Genomic DNA, 24,285 nt, shown 5'->3' on the forward strand with positions numbered 1-24,285 from the left:
TGCTCTGCATCACTGCAGGGATGTTAGTGAAACAGGTACCCGATACCATCAGCAGTAGGATGGATACATTTCCTTCTTCGATTTTAGAAGGGGTCAGATCAGACCCTGGCCACGCAGCATTACGGTGGAACAGGCAGCACATTGAAGAGTTACAACATTAGGACTGTCTTAGGAAAAGAAGACTGAATGACTGTTACCTGCACATTTTACTCCCTGAGCAATGAGGCCCCACATAAAGTTGGCGCAGTATTCACACCAGTGCGGGCCCCTGAACGTGTGCACCTGGAAGACAGCAGCAGAAAGGAAAATTACAGAAAATGACCCAACTATTTCACAGACATCAATATTAATGTGTCTAAACAAGGAAGAATTTCTCTTCTTCGAAGGCACCACATGCAGTTGCTGGAAGCTTCCCTTTATCACTGCAGGAAAGGAAAAAAGAAATATAAGAAAAATTTAACTGCCAAAACTCTTGCAGACCTATGGGAAATGGGAGCTCTGCATCCTGAGCCGTCCGGAGCAGCAGAACCGGGTCCAGGGGGGGGTTCTGCTCCCAGACCATGTGGGGTAGAGGAGCAATGGCAGGTCGCAGCCTTTCTCAAGCCTCTTGGCATCCCTCCATCTGGGCAGGATTTTAGTCATGAGGCAAGGCTTTTGCAGCGATTGTGCAAGAGTTCACCTCTCAATTTAAAATGTCTTCTGCTTTGCCCTCCCCTCCATAAGGTACTGTGTGAAATGCGTAGGGGGCTGCAAGATTTTGCCTTGGGCGGAGGGAGTCCTGCCAGGCAAAAATACCAGTGCTACACAGAAATAACTGCAAACGCACTTAGGGGCTTTCCAGTTTAGAATAACTCTAAAAGGAAATTATTTTCTTCAGGCTAATGCTACATATTGGAAATCCAAATGAATCTAGTAAATGGAAACAAGAATCTACTGAACCAGGAAAAAAATTCAAAGCTAAGGAAGGAAAAAAAAACCAATGCTGCTTTCAATCCCGGCTCACATGCTTCCTACAAATCCTGCAGCCACCATTAGCTGCTTCTGATTTTATTCTGATAAAGTTCCTGCTGTAGGAAACCACAGGATTCTTTGCAGAGAAAGTCATTACTTCCTTAGCCAGTGTAAAAGTCTTCGAGCCTCTACACAGAACAGACAGGCTGACAAAAAAAAAATAAATCACTAACTGGTGATCATAAAGAAATTAAATTTGCAGTGAAATGTAATAAAAATGCTTTAGGCTTAAGTCACTTGGTTCTCCAGAGTTCCTGAGTGGGTATCAGAGCAGGCAGTAACCTCACGGACGTGCACTGTGCGGTCAAATCAGTGTGGAGCAGAAGAGAGGAGCTGGCTGAAATGTGTGTTCCTGACATCCACACAGGGCTCTGGTTAAAATAGCAAAACATGAAGTGGCCTGACTGAGGTGGCGAGCACACCCTGCATCGCTGATTTAACTAGCAGCTGGATCCTGAGCGACACTTACCTCAAACAAGCAAGAGCCCAGACCAGTACCCAGCAATTCAGACCATGTTTCTGTTTTGGCTACAGGAGGGTCTGCAGCCTTCTGGACACTAGTTGCCCACAAAGCAGCAATAAGGTAGATTAGTCTGGAAAGTTACTCTTGAATTCACCAAGTAATTCACATACACATCTGTGCTAAGCTAGGCTTATAATCACCTCTAGCCCTACGCTGCTGAGCACCTCTGGAGGAAGTGTAATGGTGCAAAGCATCATGTTCTCCCAGTGCTGGCACAGGCTGCTTCCCCCCAGCCACGCTAGGTGCTGTCCGCACCCACTCCCACGCACCTTTTGAAGGTGCGATGTGCTCCACGAGTCCCCTTCTCCCTACAGCTCCAGCTGACTTCTACAAAGTGAACGATGACAAGACTGTCAGCAGCTGTAATCTCCATTTTCTTTTTCCCTTTCACCCCAAAGAGATTTTTCACACCTTCCTCTCCATTACCCCCCTGCACTACCCACATCCTCTTGGCTGTCTTCCTCAGCCTTGTGCTTTTTTCCAGGTCTTTGGCAGCTTTCCCTTCCCAGAATAAGCACGTTCTAATATCCCCAAGCAAAACACTGTGCTTTAATGCCTGCAGGACTAACTGAACTGGTTTTTATTTGGGGGGGGGTGGGGGGTGGGGGTGTGAAGGTGGGAAGATTCCTTTCAGTCACCATCTTTTTTTTTGTCAAAGGAACATTCCCCCCCAAAACACTTATCTAAAATATTTGTCAACATTTCTGTTGAGGAAAACTGGGGGGGGGGAGGGGACACCAAACCAAACCAAACCCAAAACAAAAACAAAAACCAAACCCCACAGATAGTTCAAAACTTTGAGCAAAAAACAATCTTTCAGATTCCTTCTCAGTTTTATAGGATAATTTTTTTTCTTTTTAGTATTTCTGATTGTAAAAGAGGGGAAATTTTGTCTTGCTCCTGGAAATGCTGACATTTAAACTTTTTTCTTTAAGCAGAACAAGAATAAATTCTGACACAGTAATATTTCGAGCTAAATAAAAAGAATTATACTATCCTGTGCTTCTCCACTTGCTGATTTCAATTCATCAAATTCACTGAATGTGCCATTTGGTGAAGCGTTTCTAATGCTTTCCATGGATTGTGGGGTCCTATCCCGGCTTCTCCAGGGCCATCTCCTGTGCTGATACTCACCAAACCTCAGGTGCCCAATCTCTAACTGGCTGTTGTTTTAGTGAACATCCTTCCTTCTTGGCATCTTGCTCCCCTCCATGGTCTGCACATTTTCACCTCCTCCTGACTATCCCTAGGAACTCTTCTGCAGGGTCTACCACATCTCAAACCTGTCACTCCAGCCTTTTGCCTCCCTTAATTTTTATTTTATTATTATGATTTTTTATAATGAGTACGGTTTCTCCTATGTTTCTAATAACAATTATCCACCTAGATATAAAAAAAATTACCTTTCTACTACAGCCAGTCCCCCTGACATTATCCCGGATCTCAGCTCACCCCTCAGAGAAGTTCACATGACTCATCAACTTAAAAATGACAAGGACAAAACAGACTTTCCTCCTCCCTACCAACACTGCATGTATTGGTCACCCTTCACAAGATCAAGATTGATTTTGCCCTTCGGGATCATTGCCTCAGCATCATTAGCACTGTTCTCTCATCCCATGCATCCAGGCTTCATCCAAATACCAAAATGCCTTTCCGTATCATCAGTTAAGAAATTAACTTATTTGTTAGAAGATCTATCCACAGCCTGCTCAGCTTTACCCTGCCCCATCCAAATTACTCTTTCTTATCCATTATTCTGAGTGCAAACTCAAAACAAAATAAAAGCTGAGGGTAGGTTTTCCTGTGTTCCGTTACGCTCTACCTTGCTTCGTCCTTCAGCTGATACGCAATAAGGAGGTTCTCTGGCAATGTTAATTAGGAGGCCCAAAGGCTGTAATGTCCTCCCGTCCTCAGTGCACACAACCCCGGCAGGATCAGCTCTGATGCCTCTTTAGGGTTTCCTAAGCAGTGCTGTCCTTTCCCAGAGCTCAGTGGTGCCAGAGTGTTAATCTTCCCACTACCATGGGGCAGAACTGGATGTCTAACCCTGTGCTGGTCTAAATACATCCTACCTCTGGAAATGAAATCAGACACAGTAAGTGATGCCAGAAAATGGTGAAAAATTGGTCTTCTGAGGTCAAAGAGCCTCTAATGCTGTTTCATCCTGCGGAGTGGGACCTGGCAGCATGCTAAAAACACACACGTTTGCATCCCTTTGCTAGTTCAAGAGCCAGCACCTGCAAACAATACTGCACTTATTACATAACACTGTTTAATATAGCATTCTGATTTTTATATTTAATCCCCCATTCTAAAAATCTGCCAAGCAACTTGCTTGTTTTCAAAACCAAAACGTGCTTTCCAGAAAAATTTCTGAAAACACACCCAGCAGAATCCCAGAGATCCTGACTTAAGTTACAAGGGGTTTCTTTCCCCTTATAAAAAGAGCATCTGCCATATGCAGATTTTACTGTCTTATAAAATGAGAGAGCAGGATTGCCAACTGTGGCTTTATATCTCCCAACCCTTCCATTCTCACTCCCGCCCCAAAAATGTTTTTCTCTCTCTTTCCATAAGGCTTCAACTGTGAGTGATTTTTTAAGAATGTGGAAAATGGGTGAGCGGGAGAGCAAGATAAACTGGTTTTAATCTTAGTTTGTAAAATTCCAGGGGAAATATTCAATTGAAAAGAAAAATCTAGATAATTTTAAAGGAAAATACCTGCATCAAAAACTAGATAAAATCCTATTACTAAGCTGTCCTGCAAGTCTGAGGTAAGAGGAGAGCCTCACATTGGGCTTACACCTAGGCATTTCTATTTCGAACTCTCCCTCAACATCAGCAAGGTATGATAAACATTTAATTGCTGTGATCTTACATAGGACAGCTTTTTGCTTAGGCTTGAAAGACATTTTCTTATACACAGGGAAAGATAGCTTAACTCCTGAGATTAATAAGTGTTATAGAATTTAACTTATTTTTGTTTTGGGTTTAATTAAAATATTTCTTAGAAAAACAGACAAAGTTTTAGGAGAACTAAATAAAAAATGATCAGGTGGCTCTGACAACAGATTATATCACAAGCTGTGAACTCCTCAAGCAGATCTCTCACCATTATTTCTCAGGCTCTATAAAGGTCACTGTTAAAGTCAGTTACCCGTATATCACGTAACTTCACTTATTTTTTACGCTTTTGGTTTTTACTAGGCAGTTGTTCAGCTAGCCTTGATTGCTCTCTGAAAACCAAGAATGAGCCAGCAGATAATTGGTATTCGTAACTGGGAGAACTTATATTATATCACTTGTCAAGGCACAGAGGAAGAGAATGAGGAAATATCAGCAAAATGCTGTGCAAACATGATGTGAAAGAACACGATGGATCAGCAGAGCTTTAGCTAAGCCACTCCTGGGAAGAATGCATGGCTGGATCTGAAAAACTATGGATATGCAAAATCAACACCAAAAACAGAAAACGAAAGTCTTTGTGACAGTGTACAAAAAAAGCCTTCCCTGTTGAGAGGCTGCTGCCATGGTCTCCCTGAATGCCCGCTTCATCAGGACCCCTGCTCCATACAGAGCATCTTCCATTGCCCTCCACGCTGAACTGCTGGCAAGAATGACAGGTTTTGGAAAATCCAGACACTACCGTCTGTGTTAGGATGAAATACATCAACTTCAAAAAGGATGGAAAAAACCATTGCTGATCTACCTTCCCAGGCTATCAGGGTCCTACGCTCTGGGTAGAAGCCTTACTGGTGCTTGGGGAGGAGACCAGGCACTGAATAAACAGCACACATCCAGCATTTGTACCGCGTGGTGCTCCAGAGGTACAGTTCTGCTGGCTATACTACCTTTCAAACAAATTCCCAAGCATGACGGGACACTGCTGATGAAGGCTGTCAGCTCTGTGGTCCTAGCTGATTTGCAATTCCATCAATTGAATTCTGCCTGTTGGGACTCTACCAAGCTTTTAATTGGATGTGGGAGACATCGTAAGTCTCAATTAAAACGATGAACTCAGCCTGTATTATTCATGTCTGTCCTCCTTGTCATAGTCGATTTTATCAGGCACTAAGCGTACCCATGCTGGCACCCAACAGGCATGCCCTTTCATCCATCCTTGGTCCAGGCAGAGACTGCCTGCACATGAAGGGTAGAGAAGAGATATCAGTGAGAAAGTTAATCGACTGAACTATCAGTTTGGGCAATGCTTCAATTTAACCATGTCATATATTATGATGATTAGATAGTGCCTCTAAAACAAGGGTCTCAAGCGCTTCCAATATTCCAGTACATGATATTTCTCCTGTGAGGCAAATATTGCTGCTGATGAGTAATCTGAGGAGCGAAAAGACTGCCATGACAACCCACACAGCAAAGCCATATCTGCAAGATAATTGCTTTCGTGCAAAAGGCGTAACAGAAATGACAGTAACTGAGACCACTGGAACATACGTTCTCCAAAATGAGAGCTGACTTTGCCTGGACCAGCTGGCGTGTTAACATGGGGAGCCAGTCTGGGACCACCCCAACCTCTTTGTCCAGCAGCTCTTGAGAGGAGAGATGCTGGCTGAACGCTGCATGGTTCAGAGCGTGGAGTATAAATAGCATCGTTATCACCAGTGGGTACACTGACATGAATGTTGAACAGGCAAACCTTCCTCCAGGTCCTCAGCCACTTGGAGCAAGAAGCCCTGTCATGTCTTGTTTACTTACTGGTTTGCGCTGATCATGTCAGGAGAGATGGGAACAACTGGAAATTACAGTTAGGTCATGCTCTACGACAGCAAAAGCAAAAAACTGGAGAATAGCAGGTTGTTGGCTTTTTCGCTTGTAAATTCAATGAAAATGGCCACCTTTCTTTCAGGATAGAATAGCAGATTTTCTTTAAATTGATAACTAGAAACTGGAACAATGTCCATTTTATTCCAGGCCCAAGTTATTTGATACCTATGTCCGCGCAAAAAATTCTGAAACTAGAGGTGAAAATTGAGGTGAAAATTGAATAAAATCCTTAGAATTAAAATTATGTGTATATATACATATGATATACGCTGTATGTAATGATGTAAACAGACTATAAAACCCTAAGTTTCCTAAAGAAATGCTTTTGCAATGATGCTAAGGCTAATTTGGAGGAAAAGCTGTTGATGATGAGAGAGCACGACGTGTGCTACATGCTCCTTGAGGCAAACTCCCAGTCCTCCCCAGCAGAGCATTTCTAAGCTTCATCACAGACATGAACTGGTTCATCCTTGGGGATGCCCACACGGAAGACTCACAGGATCCACATCTGGGGACTAAAAAAAACTATAGGAAATTACAGCTTCAGTAGATTAAGGATTTAGAAGAGAGGGTTTTTTTTTTTTTTTTTTTTTAAAAACACAGAGGCAAAACTTGAATTTGGGGACTAGCACTAAGAAACCAGAAAGGGTTAAATAATATTGTGCTATTTGGAATATACTTTGGAAAAGCCCTGGCTTTTCAAAAAAAGTAAAAGTAACATTAAATAAATACTGTAGGAGACTAAAATCCATCAATGCTCGAAAGCTTTTCTGGCTTGAACTTCCTTATAATACACTATGAGTTTCAGAAGGAACAACATAGAGCTGATGAGGTCTTCTCAGAAGTTTTGTGTAAGTTTTTCTCCAGTTTTGTTCTCCAGATATTCTCCCTGCCTTTGAACATTCTTCTTCCCTCAAGTACTAGGAGTCTAAAAGAAACATCAAATTTCCTGAGGTTTTCTTATCTGTGTGAACGTGCAGAGACTCTCCCTGGGGACTGTGCTACAGGCACCCAGCTCTCCCTCTGAATATTCATTTGAGTGCAGTGACTCACTTAAAGATGTTTTGAAAATATGTTTAGTGCCAGGTCTGTACCTAATCAAAAATCAGGAGCCTCTTTCCAGTGGAGCTAGACCAATTTACCCCAAACGGGTATCTGCCCCAGTTTTCAGAAGATCAGAAATAGAAATGAGTTCATGTTAGAAGTCACAGAAAAACGGCTCTGCTTAATATAGTAAGAGTTTGTTATAGTTTCTAGTCCTTTTGCAGCATTTCTTCTGCACTTTCCACCTCCCTGTTTCCCAGTGTTCAGGCACAGTTTTGCTGAGCAGCTCTTGTTAGAATAATAAGATTTAGCATGGAAGCAATTTGCTATGACTTTTTACACTAGCAAAGCACCTAGCACAGGTGCAATTGCACCAGTAAGATCTGGGTCAGGGCCAGGGCAGCTTATTTGTTTCAAAGAAACAGTACAAATTTCACTGCCAGAGTGACTCTTGTTAAAATCAGCAGTCACTCCATTAAAGTGATCCTTGAGTCCATCTATACCCTTCCAGTAGAGACTGGTCCTCACCTGAGCCTTCACTTTTTGTGCACATTTAAGGCTATATTCTATCCCCAGTTATTTCTGGAAAAACACATTGTCTCTGCTCTGTAGCTCCCCATTTGACCTTTCAAATGGGTCACCCTCAAAGAGGAAGCCAGGATGCTGCTTTAGTCGAGGAGGGAGATGAGGAATCTCAACAAACAAGACTCATCAGCATATCTGCTGACTTGGCTTGAGCAACCGTGGAAAAACATCTCTCCTCTCTGGAAGAAGTGTTGTTTTGAAAGGGAATTTTGTTCTGAATGTTCACCAATTCACCAAGCAGCCTTGCAACTGTTATTTACGGCAATTAATTGACTGTGCCATCTCAGGCATTAGTTAGTGACTAAGAAACAGCACGACAGTACCAAATGCTGCACAGAAAGGTAGCAAAAAACAGTCTTCTAGAGACGTATCTATTTTGTGAAGAGCAAGAGCGATATGAGACAGTATCCTAGTGAAAATGATGCATGGCAACACAGATTTCAGTCCGGCTCTGACAGGCACTGACACCTTCTTGCTTCAGTGAAGCACCGCAGCACTAATCTAGGCAGAAGCGTGGTTTTATGCCTTGGACTATTGGCAGTTACAAAACACTTGCAGAGTGCTCTGCTGGCTCAAATCATCAGGAGCCAGAGGTGTCTGAAGGAACACCCATAGCCAGCCAAGGGAGCTAAGAATTCCCCAGGGCCCATGAGTCACACAAGCTGGAGGGGAGTAAAGACCTTTAAGGTGTTTTTTCCAGGTTTATTTTAAATTTCCCAAGTGCAGGGGAGCTTACTGCGCTGACTAACAAGTTTCACTACCCAGAAGATTCCTTGCAGTTAATATCAAATTTTCCCCTTCTTCCTCCTTTTAAGCTATCACCCCATAACTCCCAGCTAATGCTCCCCTTTCATGACTGCCCTCCTTACCACTAACATTTTTCAAGCATAGTTTTACTGTTTTTTCCAACCCTACACAAACAGCTGGCAAGGGAGCGAGGTCACAGCCCAAGTCCAAAGCACAGCACCAGGTGGGGAGGAGGTGCAGATGACGTTCCATGTCAGGGATGGTCTCAGGGCAGAAGGTACCTAATTAGGTGTATTTTTTTTTTTTAACAGCAAAAACTATGGGATGTAGCGTGAAGATAGAGAGGTGATGACATGCAAAGAGGAAAAGTCTGGAGGACTGAGAAAGGGGAACGCCGTATGTTTAGTACCCTAACAAAAACTGCCTCCCTGGAGAGAGAAGAGATGGGTAGCCTTAAACCCAGCTCAGATTCCCCTGCTGTATTAAGTCCAACTCACACATCCCAAGGCCCCCCCAGTCCTCCTCTCAATAACCAACCTGGAATGTTTCAATCCACACGGCACCTTGCCACAGGCCCCTTTTCCGCTCAAATCTGAGGTTCCTGCTGTTGCCTGAAGCTCCTACTTCACCTGCCTGCCCAGGAGGTGCCCAGCTGCTTCCTCGCCTTAAAATTACTGAACAGATCAGATCTCAGCTAGGTACAAAATTGTATTTTAATTTACAAGCTATCACAGTTACTGCATTTCGGGGATAAGATAAGCAAATATGAGGTTTATAAGGGACAGTAAAAAGCATTCTTATTGGTAGAGTCCAGCTGTAGAATAAATTTATGGGAACAATTAGGTATAAACCTACTCTCTCCACTTCTATGAAATGTTACAGAAGTTTCTCCTGTGGTAAAGCTTCTTTCTGTGAGAAAATAACACCACTGGCTCAGCTATGCTCCTTGCCAGTACCTCAAAGAGCACCTCACAGATCTGTCAGAGCTTCCAAACAGAAGTTGTTACTGTTCATCTACATTGGGTGGAAGAACAAACTTGACATCCACCACACACATACATGTCCATATAGATATGAGTATACCAGAGAGTGTGGGGAGGTTTCTTCCCTGTAATGGGTAAGAAACGGAAAGAGAGGAAAAGCCTCTCTCTGAAAGAAAGTAGGGCTGAAATTTTGAGGATGGTGAAGTGACTGTCCTGATTTGGTCTGATAATTTGTTTTACAAGAGCTCTCATTTGGTATGTTGGATTTCAGAAAAGCAGAGTACATGGAAGGAAAGCAAAAGAAGTCAAATCTGCAAACAGACAGACCTGATCAAGCCATGCTCATGGTCCTAGCTCACCTTCAAATCCTATTATTCAATGAAATAAAATGCTGTGTCAAATAATGTAGATATCTTTTAGCTGATAAATTTGACTTAATAGAAAATTTTTCTTTTATATTAAATTTATAGTCAACACAGAAATATTAATTGAAAACTTTTCATAAATTAGAAAAAGCCCAAATATGCTTAAAAATAAAATATTTTTAATACCTAGCTCTTATCCCAAGGAACAGGCATTAAAAGCTCAGTCAGATCTGACATTTAAAAATCATCATCCCTTTCTTTACTTATGGAGATTAATTTAAGATAATTCAGCCACTCTATTTGCATTTGAGATGTGCTCGAGAGAGGCCAGACCTCCCCAGTCAGGAGAACATTACGGAGCTGGAGGAGATCATTACTGGCCAGCTCTGCCTGCAGAGCTCCCCATCACCCTGGCTAGCCAGCCTGCTCACTTCAGGCAGGAGACAACTTGCATTCCCGCACATTTTAAGTAAGAGTAAAACCTTTCAAAAACCCAGCCATGTCACCACTCCTGGCAGGACTGTCTTTACATTCTGCTTTCAAACAACCCTTGGAGCAAAACATAGATTAACAGATTTATTCAGGAGACCTTATGATGATTTAAGAGTTAAAAGCAGCTTTTGCGTTGACCCCTTCCCTGGGCATCTGCACTCCTCTGAGGACCATCGCTACACTGCTTCTCAGCCACTGTGTTCTTCTACCTGAGCTTTGCTGGAGGCAATCGAGTCTGAGTGTCCAAACTCCACCTTCATCCCCACCTACCCACCCCACAGGGACGGGAGGTACAGGAGTGGAAGGAGGAATGAGGTCTCCTAACCTGTGGCCAAGCCTCTCGGGCATGTGCGAACCCCAGCCCACCCCCGGAGTGGCTACTGCTGCTTTCTTCCCTCCTCCAAGACAACAGTGCTAGTTGTTGTGCATTAATGATTCTCCACTTCTCTTCCCTCTACTTGGATGTTACAGCATTTCCAGCACAAAAGCATTTCTGAGACCCCTTCATTTCTGTGACTAGCGATGTGACTGATCAAAGAAGCTGCTGGGAAAGGGTTAGGGGTCCCTATTTGTTGCCTTGTGCCTGTATCACTAAGAGATTAGCCGCAGAAGTACAAAGCACCATGCATCCTTCTTTTTGCTGGTGGAGCCTCTGGGGGCAGCAGTCGTCGTTGATTAGCTGAACTATAAAAATTTATTTAATTTCTAGGCTGTTTTTTCTTGTTTTGTTTCAAAAGTCTAGGTTCAACACTCTGGGACTGACATTTCCATCCCTCCCACACGCGTGGCACATTTGCTGCTTGACCTGAGAAGACTAGGAGACTTCTACAGACATTTTAAATGATGATGTCTACACGCGTGAGAAGAAAAATTTGGCAGATGCATGGAATGATAAAGGAAAGAAGCGCATGAGCTAACGATGGCCATTCATTTCAGATCCATAACGCAATAATTATGAAAGGCTTATGGTTATTTTTTTTAAAATGGGACAGTGGCCACATTTAGAGCTCATGAACGCCAGCAGCATTCCTTCAGCGAGTAGGCTGGTTACTGCACACACCCTTTAAGGGGCAAGGGGTTTGTTCCTTTCTACTTTTTTATAGCAAAATTATCTGTGTAAGATGACTCCATTTCACTGACTTGAGAAAAGAGTTACTTCTCAAGGTATATTTTTTTGGCAACTGTATGTATAAAGGAACTACAGTATAACTATCATAAAGAAAACAACCTGTGTGGAAAGTTTGTGCTGTAGCTGTGACCTTGGATCAGGCACACAGTATATTTTTGAAAACAGAGTGGAAAACTCACAGCTTCCAAACTTTCCAGAAACAGTTTCTAGAAGAAAAAAAAAAATAAACAAACCCAAATGAATGAAAATCAGGTTGTCTGTTTTCAAAACAGATCTGTTTCAGGCTGTTAAAGGAAAGCAACTAGCGAATACAGATGTGCGCAAAATTAAATATGTACTATCCTAAATACGCTGTAGTACATGGAAATCACTATCTGCTGGCATCTGCAAGAATTATATCCAAACTCTAAGGAACAAATACAAATTGCAAGACATTTCGGATCTCTAGGAAACCTCAGGAGCCTGTGAAAAAATGCTCTGCATTTAACTGACAGCCAGCAGGATTATTTTATGCCAAGCATTCATATTAAACACTTATTTATATAATGTTTTGTAAGTGGTTTTCAAATTCATGCTTTATTGAAGAATTCAAGTCAAACAAGACATCCTGATCATATAAAGTTCCCAATTTTAGTGATTATCTGAACTCAAAAGCCAGAAAGTGGTCTAAATAAAATCGGATGGACGATAGGTCAATATATGTATGTACATGCACATGCATTCACACATGCACATGCATGTGATAGAAATCAAAACTAAATATAAGAGACAATTAACAGGTGCTTATGTCATCAGTTGCCTGTATTTTATTAATGATTTCCCCTTCTCCTAAAATAAATAAAAGCAAAAGCTACATGGGGAAAAAACCCCACACATTAAAGATAAAATCTGGGCTTCAGGTACTACATATGAAGTTTGCACCATCATCTACAGTAATTCAGTATAACATCACTTAGTCTTACAAATAAAGATAGCCTATTATGCAGTGCATTTGACTGCCAAAAGGTTAAATTACTAAATCCTTACTGGACACTTGTTACAGATACAGAGACAAAACATGCATATGTTGTATTGACATGGATCTCTTACCAAAGACCTTTGTTTATTTGAAATAATTAAATCAATAATTAGAAGCTGCATAGAAGACTAAGTAAATTTCATTAAAACACAAGGTAGTTGCTAATGCCAGCAGCTCCAATAGCCCCACGGTACAAGCCATGCTGCTTTCAACACACTCAACTCATTAACACAAGAGAAAAGCCAGAAACTAAGGGGAAATGCAGACCATCTGCTCAATCCAGATGCAGTAGAACATGCTTCTTACCTCCAAAGCTATTTACCAGTGACAAACTGAGATAAGATCAGTTTAATCCTCTAATCACAGATCTAAAAGATTTTTCGGCATCATATCATAAGTAAAACTGAACTACATTCATTTGAACTGAAAGAGAACTTTGCCAGTTTTCTCACCTTTAGCATCTCTCTTGGTATAAAACAATTCTAAATAAAGGCGATAACTTAGATACAGCAAGCATTATTGAAACAAATACATGCACGTAAGTAGTCAACAACAAAATCCTTGTTCTTCTGCTGATGTCTCACCGATTCAACCGGCAATGAAATTTAACTGAAGCATTTAAGTTCGCAGAAAGTCAGTCTGCTTATATATTATTTCCTTGCAATACTGGCCCCATTTTAGAATAAAAACTAGAGCCCCCACGCCTTAAAACCAAGTAAGCAGCATCATTTCTTACCTTGAAGTTATGAATCTTCTCGTATTTTGGAATATGTTCATTTTCTTTCAGAGTTGCTCTTCTGACAAGTGATGTCAACTGTGAATAAGCAAAGAGTTTAAGAGGTTGCCAGATTGTCACAGATGACTTCTGAGTACCCAGTTTCATCCCCAAGGCTGCTATCAATAAATCTTGTTGACGGCTCTCCTGCTTCGAGTTGTGCACCGCAGACCTATTCGCTTTGTGCCCTGACCAGGACTCTTTGGATGGCATTTTGGAGCTGACGGGAAGGAGGAGCAGCCCCCCGGACCGATCCGCGCCCTGTGTGCTATCAGGCTCGATTCGAAAAACCGAAAAGGACCATTTCGGGAACCTAGACTGCTCGGCGGGGCGGCGCGGCCATGGCAGGGCACTTGCTCGCGGCGCGGCTAACTCAGCGCGGCGGGCTGCCCCTGGCTCCGGGCCGGGGGGCTCGGGCCTGCCGGGGGGCGGCCGGCGGGCCGGGCAAGGGCAGGGGCAGCGGCGGCCGGCGGCGGGGGGGCGCAGCCCGCAGCCTCTCCCTCCATCGGCGGCCGGCGGCGGGGGTGCGGGGGCGCACGCCGCCTCCTCCTCCTCGCCGCCCTCCCTCCCTCCCTCCCTCCTCCCTTCCCTCCTCCCTCCCTCCCCGGCGCCCCGCTGCCCGTTTCGGGGGGCGCCGCGGCGCGGAGCGGCACCGCCCCCGGGGCGGCCCCCGGCCCCCCCCGGCCGCAGCCAATGGGGCCCCGGCGGGGCGGGCGGCGCCGCTCCCCCTCCGCAAGCACCCGCGGGAGGGCTGGCAGCGGGGCGGGCAGCGGGGGGTGAGGCACGCACCGCTGCAAAATGGCACCTCCTCGCCCTTTGCGGGGGCGAGGGGTGTCAGGGCATCCTCAGATGCGCGCAGGGAACAGCAGCCCCAGGGGTACGGGACAGAAGGCGGCTCCCCCCGAGCCCCGCTGTCTGGCACGGGTTGGGCACCGGGAGATAAGGCTGGTAGCAGTTAATGCAACCGTTGATGCTCATCACTCTTCCTTTACAATTACATTTTTCAATGCCTTTCATATCAAAAGAGGTTCATTAACCTCACGTCATGTATCAGCCTCCTCTAGTAGCGACGTGAACGCAAATGCTACCAAAAGTTCACCACACCAGCCCTTCCACCAAAGACCTAAATCCCGAATTGCTGCAGTGCCTCTCATTAGGGATTTATAAACAGTACCAGAAGGTGAATGACACATAGTCTTATATCAGGCTGAAACATGCAGTTTGGACTGATGCGGTTGCTGATGAAACAAGCACAGGACAATCTGGTCCCCGCTACCCCTCACACAAGCCAAAGGAAAAGTATTTCACACCAGCATCATTGAAGCGTTGCCACAGGATGCAGCAGAGTCGAAGTGTAACGGGCTCACAAAGAACTAGGGCAGGCCATGTCACATCCACCCGGAGCTGCTCCCCAGGAGAGCGCGGCTCAGGGAGGCTCTTCAGCTGCACGCTGGTGGCCGGGAGGGGACACCGTGATGGCCACTCACCTCCTGCCCTTTTTCCTCTAGTGTGTCACAAGCATTTGTGAACAGTCTTTGTCAGAGACGGCAAAAATGGACCTTGGGTCTGACTTACTATGGCAGTGATTTACACCGTGGGGCTGACCGCCATCCCAACACTTAGGGCACAAGAAGACCTTTCCTTGTGCACAGCCTGCCTGTGCAGCTAGCCAGAGCGCAGCCCTTCCTTCCCTTGCCACAGGCTGCAGCACCACAACCGCTCTCCCTTCTGCAGCGAAGGTATTTTTATCTCTCATGACTCAGTAACAACCAAAGACAGGCACAGTTTGTCGCAGTCTTCCGGGTGGAATTGGTGTGTGTTTTGCAGCTGGATCACAGTGTTACCATTTAGCTCAATCCTGCCAATACAGCCGAGTGTGATGCTCGCCGTGAGCCCCTCCTCTGTTCCCCTGCATGGCCACCAGTACCTTCTCTACAGGTTTTAAAAATGTGCTGGGTTTCAACATAGGTTCAGGTTGCAGAGATTAAGGATCGACATATGTGCTTCACCTACCACTAATATGCAGTGCAAGTTACTAGCTAATAATTGAAACACTGGCTATAGATTATACAGGATGAAGCTGTCGGGCATTAGTGGCTTATACAGGGGCCTTAGGAGTATCTGGCTCAGTTCCCAGCTTCAATACAAACAGGAGGCTGGTTGATCCATCCTATTGAGAAATACTTTTCCAACAGCTACCTCAGTCTGCCTGTCTTGCTTCTAACCACTCATTTCTGCTGCGGATGAATAAATGCCCCTCTCATTTTTCTGCACATCCTTCTAAGAGTAACACTCCACAGCAACAGGAGATCAAGAAAAATGAGGTGAGGAGTAAGAGATGGCAATAACTGATCTCCTCATCTATGTGAAGTGTAGGGACTTGGGGGAGGAGGAAGCAGACAGGCTTTTGATCTCATTCTCTCTTTTTTTTCTAGCTAAAGCCACTTCACGGTTTCATTCCCAAGGACAACATAGGTAAAAGTCCTCGTGGAACAAGGTGGACCTAAACCTGCCCCAGAGGAGTCATCCTCTCCAAACAGCTTTGAGTGACAACAGGCTCAGGAAGCAAATTGTGGAGTTCTGCAAATGTAGTTTCATTACACGCTTCCTTGGAAACCAAAAATTCGTCTTTTTTTTTTTAAAGGGAAAAAAAAAATCACTAAAACTTCATATCAGGAAATAAACTCTTTGAAAATTTAATTTGTTGGAAATAAATAACCCAGCGATTTTCAAGAGCACATTTACTATCAGAATCAACCCTTATTAGTTTTTGTATAATTCCACTTAAGAAGCAAGATAAAGCATTCTGAATTTTCCTTTCAATTGTTGGTAGAGTGCATATTTGTTTTTTGACATACTTATTCCTTAATTGTCAGATTCCTTTTTCCTAATTCTGAAGAACTGATTTATTTTCAATTGCGTTTTAGAGTCATGTTAGTAAAAACTGATCTCAGGATCCTGGAAAATAAAATCTTAAGAATGCCAATAAGAAGGTAAGCAAAACTACTCGACATGGAAAAGTCCTATCTCATGGCTGTAGTTACAAAAACGCATTATAATCTCGAAAGTGTTATAAGATTATGAATTTTAATTCTAACATTACTTTGTGTAACAGTAATCTAACTCAGACTGCTTATTGGTTTTATATAAATCGTCTTCCCATTGTTCAGTGCAAAGCCTTTTCTACTGTTTACAGATGTAGGAATACTGGGCTCACTTACACTTACAGCCCTTCACGTGTGCTAGATGCACTATAGCTGTGCACACCAGAAACCTAGATTGAAAGAAAGTTAAAGCCATAAAGCTAGAACTGAAAAATGATGAAAAAAAAAAAATTTTGTTATCTATTTCTTACATATATTTCCCCAACATCAAGTAGCGTTGTAATCAAAATTCATACAGGTGCTTTCAGATGACATGATCCTGTAATGCATACGCTCATTCTTCTGCCGTTGCCTAACTTTGGGAGTGTGGCATTGCAAACTAGTGCTTTTCTTAATACTGCCCTCTTCCTTTCTTTTGAAAACCAAAACAAAGGATGAAACTTCAGCTGTACACAGCTTCCTGACCACAGTTTGGATCATTGGGCAGGTCAAAATCTTTAGCTTACCAGTACATGAGATAATACAGTAAGAAAGAGCAAGCCACTGTCCTCAGGAAGCCCTCCTCATTGCAGAGGTGAGTCACCATCCCTGAGAGCAAACAAATGAAGTCACAGAGCTGGAGGTTCAGCTCAAATCCTGCAGGAAGCTGTTCTCTCCTGACGTGCTCTCCTGCTCCAGGCGCTCTATGCTGTCTCTATTCCCAGCCTGCAGGTCCTGCTCTTCTTACACCCTTGGCTGGCTCTTTATTCAATGCCTGCTCTCCACCAGTGGCTCCTGCACTCCCACCTGCCAGCAGAGTCTCCTCTCCGTAGCCCTTTCGTTTTCCAAGTTATCTTTATAGCTTGCCTTTAATGGGGAAAATTGTTAGATACTGTCTGCTACATACTGGATGAAAAAGAGGTAGAAATCTGAAGAGGGAAGTCTTCTCCCTCCCACTTTTCTAAGTGTTTGGTTTATTTTTTATTAATTGTTTGCGACAGACATTTGCAATCATTGCATGTGTAGGGAGCAATATGCCATGCAGACTCCAGTGGAAGGAAACCGCAGGGCTGTCTTTTTAAAATTTAATTTCAGGGTGTGACTTTACAGGATTGAGGTGAACTGAAAATGGAAGGACTAGAAGCAATAGCCAAGAAACCTCTCAGTAGAGCATGCAACCAGAGCAGCCTCTCGGTCCTGTACATTTTAGTCACCTAAACAAGCATGAAAAAACTAAACCCAGCAACATGACAACCTTTAAACCAAACTCTGTTTAGAGGTTGTACATTGTATATATCGACTAAAAGGGGGCGGGGGGGGGGGGGGGGGGGAGACTAACCTGCTATTTCAGATGCTCTCATTTGTTCTAAAACCTCAACCATGAGACTGGTTCAGCCTAGGTCCTAATGGGATTCTGCTTTCCTTACTTCCCCCTGGAGTAGTCCTTCAGGGTGTGGGAGAAAGCTGTTTTCTTGAGCACTGTTTGCTCTTGGTGTTAGCTGGATAATGTATGCGTATTTTCTGGTACTAATCTCACAATCAGTAAATCTTATTATGAAGACTCCGCAGAACTGATTTTAAAGTCATCCATGGCTTGCAGTAAATTCCAATTAGTCACTCTCTGAAAGACATATTATGTAAGTTTAATCCAGTCACACAATTCGGTCAACATCGGACAAATTATCTTTCTAAAAAGGCAAATCGATGCATTTCCCATTTGTTGAGCAGTAAACCAAAATCACTTCAGAAAAAAAAAAAAACCCAAACCAGAAAATTTGTCAGGTTAAGCTCAACAAGTCCTAAAATGCCCAGATTAGACTTGATCAGACCTCCTGAAGCCCACGTGCATTTCCAATACAATATAGTATTTAGTTTCATGACCACCTGGCTCCTCTCTCAAACACAGTATAGTTTTTTCTTCAGTCTCGGGAATGCACTGCAGGCTTTTCATTCTCATAGGGTATTTTCATGTTGTTATGACTAAATAGGCCTTTATTGCTTCAGACTTCATATATAATGTGATCCTTTCCCTCTAAGGAATGTATTTTAATAATAATAACCACCAGCAGTTATATTGCATGCATTTTTTTTAAAAATCAGAGATGATGCCCTATCGTATATACCTCAAGAAACAAGATATTTGGGTTGCTATGTGGTTAGCAATTGTCTATTTTGTTGGGTTCTGTTTTACTGTATAGCTAACTTAGCCAAATATATATGCTCAGAAAATCCTTCCTTGCCTGAACACTTTACGAGCATGTTTTATCGGCTCAGTACATGATTTTCAAAAGCTAATCAGTCAAATTGTGAAACTGAGCCCAATTTCCTCAATGCAGTTCTCGGTGGAGGCTTGTTCCACGCTAAATATAATTTTCCCAGTCATATCTTTCACAGAATTGTTCAAAGCGGGGAAGGGGAGTCCAAAACTTTACTTTTTATTTAAAATTGGTGATAAGCTGGTTTCATTTCAGTTTCTTCTCTTGTCGACATGCTGATGCCAGGCATAGCCTCTGCCCACACATACCTGGTGTGAGCGGAGGGTAGGAATGCTATTCAAAGAAAAGTTCAGTCTGGAAGCTGACATCTCGAGAGCTGGATGGGAAGGACTGTCAGTCTCAGCCACCAGTGTAAGACTTCTTTTGCTGCCATTCCAACACAGCCACATTTACCTGGCACATGGACAGCATCGGGCTCACACAATGCTCAGAGTATACTGGGATTCTCAGGCAACACACAACCCCTCTTTTGAGTCCGCAGTTACCCACAGGGGAGTTGGGGTTTAAGACATGGCTGAATGATGAGTTACCGCTGAGAAAAGTTCTATTTTTTAATAACAAAATTTTCCAAATGGACTGGCTTCTAATTAAATCAGACCTTCCCACACCCACCCCCCCAGTGAAATACTTATTGCAAAATCTGAAGAAATGGCTATTCATGTTTTTGAATTTTTATTTCTGATAAAAGCCTATGTGATTTCCACAGCAGGTAATGGGTATTTTTATATCTAGAATTATAAAAGTACTTTTTACAAGAATGTTTTAATTAAAACCTTAAACAAATTCAGCCGAAGTGTTGGACTGGTTTAAAGTATGACTGTTAAATTAAATGAAATAAATAATCTAAACCAAAGTTAAAATTATGGAAAAAGTGTTGCCCAATATTGCTGCTAGAAATTACTGCATAACAAGTGAATTCATTTGATACTGTGTTGTGCAATACGATTAGAATGTATTAGCATTATTTGGGAAGACTTTATTTTCACACTGATATGCTCACCAGAAAAACCCTGAAGTACCCTTGTTCTCATAACAAGGGAGCACACTTATAAGAAAGCAGAGATATTTTAGTGGAAGCCAACAGAAAAGTTGCTTTTCTGTAGCTTTAGTCCTATAACCTACTGGTTACTGCAGCTGATTCAGATCTAGGTCAGCTGGCTTATTTTGTTCCTAGTGGCATGAGGGTTGTAGATTTGCCCCTGGCTGTTGGAAATGAGAGGTCGAAACAGCGCATTGGCAAAAAGCATCCACTGTGACTATTCTCTTTCAATAACTGACAAGACAAAAGCAATTTACATTTGCTGTTCTAGATAGCAGCACCAAAGCAAGGCACTTTTCAGTAGCAAACAACACATTTCTTTTCTGAGGGAATGGGCTATTTTGGTATACAACCACGAACCTAACCATGGCACAATAAAAGTCTCACAGTACCTGCATTATAAGTGCTGCTTTTGTTCTGGTGGACTTTGCTAATGTCAAGCGACTTAGCTTTTAGTGAGGTCAGCAACTGGCCTGCTGTGTCCACTGAAGAAGGGGAGCTAATTCTGGGGATTCTTTCACACTCCATAGGTACAAATACCACTACAGGCACGTGAGAATGTGCGCAGGCAGGGACATGGATGTTGCGAACAATTATGGTGCTAAGCTGGGTTTTACAAGCAATAGCTACAACTTCATTTATGCTGTATAAATAATAATACACTTCCTCACAGGCTCATGCTCTGGGCAAGACAGTGCAGTCCTGCACCCCTCCCAGGGCTCCTGCCTTGTCCTGGTTTGGTCGTGAGCTAGCCGAAGCCACAGGGCTCTTCCCTGCAGACACCAGCGCAAGACATCCCCACGGCCCCAGCTGCCGCTGTTAAAATAACCAACTGCTCCAGCCCTTCCTTTAAAGACAGAGACTACTGGCCTGCTCACAAGGGGCAAGACATGACTACTCAACAAAAGCAGAGCTGCTACCAAGCTGTGTGACACTGAGGCAGGATGTGCCAATCAAACACCACGATAAAAGCTACCCAGAACGCTAAGAAACAAGCTCTTTTCACTCCTAACTCTGACTGTGGCAAGGAAATCAGCTCCCCATGACCATGAATTCAAGCTGAGGTATCAGCCTCAGCAATTCTCTCCTCGCTTTGCAGCAGCTCATTACCACAACCCTGTTCTTTCCTTGGGAAAATAAACTGCATTAAAAGGGGGCCAACCCCAGCCAAACTTGTTAAGTACAGAAGGGGACCAAGAGCTGGTAGAGCACAGAAGATACCACTTCCCTGCCTTGGTGGGTTGGCAGCATCACTGTTCCCCAGGCAGAGTGTGCAAGACAGCTCATGAGCAAGGAGAGAAGCATCACAAAACACCAGAATTTGTCTCCAGTAAATCCTTCAGTCAAAGCCTGTCCTTTACAGCTTTTCTTTCAGTCCTTTCCATCCACTCTTCCATCCTTCATAGCTTTGTTTTGGTCCATCTCATCTTCCTCTCCTCCTGCCAGGAGCGTGGGCCATGGAGGTGGTAAGCTAAACAGTGAGTTAAAGCAGCTGCCTGTGCCATGCGCTCCTCTCCCCGTGAAACACAGAAGCAGAGAGACTGGAAGGACTACTCACGCAGTTTAAGTTACCTATTACACCGTTACACATTGCCTAATCGAGGTCTGTCTTGCAGCTATGAGACCTACAGGAAAAGGAGTTGATGAAGCAAGGAGCTCTGCCTAAGGGAGTGCTCACACTGGCCAGCAGCTCCTCAGCAGCTTCTCCATCTCGCTCCCATTTAGTCACCATTTTCTATTTCAGCTAACAGCATCGTGTTTTCTTCCCTTCCCTGGTCTGTGGCATGTCTCCTTGCCGGCCCGCAGGGAGCTGTGCTGTTGTGACCAAGGCACTACTGACATTCATTGCAGTGAGGGGTCACTCCAGCAAAAGCCTCTTGACTTGTGACACGTCAAGGCAGACTGTATTCCAAAAAGACCTTAGAAGTCATTTATAAACGCCACAAGACAATGTGCTGTATAGGAGTGGTAACAGTGAAAATGTAATGCAAGTTGGCAGCTGCATGAATGCTGCTCTTTTGGGAAATGCTCTTTGTTACTGATATACTACATTTAAGTATCATAAGAGAAAACAGGCTATTAGTCTAATCTTCTGAAACCACAAGGGACTGGTGATAGTTTATTTCTCATCTGACCCATACTGTTATAAGGATTTCCTCAAATAAAAGAAAAAATTAAAAACACCAACCCCCAAAACAAACCAGAGCAAACCACAGGGCACATCAAAAAGCTTAACCATACCCTTTGATGAGGAACCTTACCTGCCTCCTAGCAAGGAAATGTTGATGGTGGCCAAACTTTAGGAAATAAATAATTTACAACACTTCCTTTACAATATCCATTTAAAAATTGTACTGACAAAAGCAGTTTTAAAATAAACCTCTAATTCTTTTTTGTAACTGAAAATGTATACACTTAGGGATAATGACAATCACGTAATCCACAAGGTCTTTCTATTATTTTTATTATGTTCTTTGTATTTATTCCTCATGGAGTAGGAGCTTTGGCTACTGGTATAACATGGGCAAGTGGTATGGAAATTTCTCCTTATGTCTCATTAATATTTTCTTACCTGATGTATAACATTCATTTCACATTAGTCTTGTCTGGCAGTCTAAGGCATCTAATATTAGGCTTTTTTGTTCTACACAGTAATTCAATTTAGAGTAATTCAATGTATGTTATAATTGAAAACCGCAGCTCATTAATTTCTAAACACTCTTTGTATTTCAGACTACACCTGCTCCTTTGGCACATCCTTTATTTTGAATCCGTCCACTTCTTCCTGAATAAGCTATGTTGCTATGATACATGTGCTGTCACAGTTTCTTTCTTCAACATACTTTCAGTCCATAATCATACTTCTATAGCATAAATAAGACTAAGAGTGCAAAGTCTCCTAACCCTTCGTTAATTATCACTTGACTCAACCCCATGAATCAAGGTAAAAACAATTTTTAAACTGAAGCTATACTAGAGTTGTGACATGGACATGCAACATCCTTGCAAAATTTATAACGATAAAAACCTGCTTATGGACCACCTCACTGTAGAAAAATTACAAAATGGGCTAACTCCCCGTGTCCACGGGCACTCCTTGCAGACCCTGATTACCAGTCTTCTAGGTGCATGTGTGTCCATGGACATAGCTGCACCAGCGCTGTGGGTCAAGGTCTAAATTCATTTTATACAATGCAGACTCAGAAAATGAGGTAGGCTGATCACCCTTCAAATGAGTCTCTCGTGTAGGCTCCCACTATCCTTGCCTAAATCTCTATTTAAATCAGGACTGATTTGAAACCTGCAATGAATGAAACCAGAGTGGAATTGGCAGTGGAATTATACTCTTCTCCCAGAGTCAAATTATCAGTTATTATCAAATGATCAGTTTATTGCCACCCATAAAATCTTCTAATCCCTGATCATATTCTCAGAAAAGGCTCATTTTACATTCTGTTGACCAGTGTTCCAATTTTCTCATTTCTCCTTTCCCACATATGGTTCATCTTTCCTATTTATTCCCTCTGAGTTTCCTAATTAACATTTTAAAATGCCTCTCATGAAAATTTTCATATAAGGGCAGGAAGCATCCATTTCCCTAGACAAAGCTATAACTGTTAAAAATTCTTACTTGAGACAGGCACTCAAGACACCATTGTCTCAAATGGTCAAACCCAGAATCTTGGAAACAAATTTAAATAATGTCTTGATTTGAAAACTGAATCATTTTGAATGATTCAGAATGAGGCTGGCAATGCAACTCCCCATCATAAATTTGGGCTAGACAGATTATTTACCTTTTAGGGGAGAAGCAGGCCTCGGCATGTGGACAGGTTATACAACTTCTGTTACACAGGAGGGACTGGGGGGGTTATTTTGGTTTTGAGGTTTTTTTCCCCCCCGCAAGTCTGTGGTTTCTTGCAACATTATGTTTAGTTGATGTGTGTTTTCAGTTGAAATACACTAGTCCTAAGTCCCAATCAGTAACTCACAGATCTGAAATTTGGGATTTCAGAGGCATGTGTCTTTGGACAGAAGCTCTTATTTTGAGTATAGGGCACATAGAAGCTAAAAGATTAATTTTGGGGTATAGTTCCGTTTCTTAAATTCATTGGCAACATTCAAAATTATTGGCAATAAACAAAACATTTATCCACCACAACTGCTTTCTTCTTACTTAGTCACATTTTTCATCTCATCGGGCATTTTTTTATTTGTACTGCCACCACCTTCCAGCTCTTTAAGTGACATTGCTCATAAGATTTCTAACACTGAGGTTGTTTGCATTTTCAACAATAAAAATAGCTCAGGAGAATTAACCCATTGGGCTGATAAAAAAAATTATCCAGAAAGCTCTCAGCATTATCAACTTGCTGAGCAGTGAGCCTGCCTCGTGAACTCCAGTGTGTGACAGAGGTGATTGGCAG

At 42.9% G+C, this 24,285-nt stretch overlaps 1 protein-coding gene across 6 annotated transcripts in view; it reads right to left on the reverse strand.

The window, feature by feature from the left end:
* The window catches only part of CHN1 (chimerin 1), a 106,921-nt gene that overhangs the window by 18,935 nt on the left and 63,701 nt on the right, over positions 1-24,285 (reverse strand). For 5 of the 6 annotated variants that reach the window (XM_064451646.1, XM_064451642.1, XM_064451643.1 and 2 more), the window contains 2 exons: positions 13,422-13,499; positions 198-282 (listed from right to left, as the gene is read on the reverse strand). In XM_064451646.1, the coding sequence (XP_064307716.1) occupies positions 198-282; positions 13,422-13,499 (163 nt within the window). The remainder of the gene's footprint in view (positions 1-197; positions 283-13,421; positions 13,500-24,285) is intronic. The other variant, XM_064451644.1, reaches the window with a different exon arrangement.

Source organism: Phalacrocorax carbo, chromosome 5 (genome assembly GCF_963921805.1).
Source record: "Phalacrocorax carbo chromosome 5, bPhaCar2.1, whole genome shotgun sequence".
NCBI classification, from domain to species: Eukaryota; Metazoa; Chordata; class Aves; order Suliformes; family Phalacrocoracidae; genus Phalacrocorax; species Phalacrocorax carbo.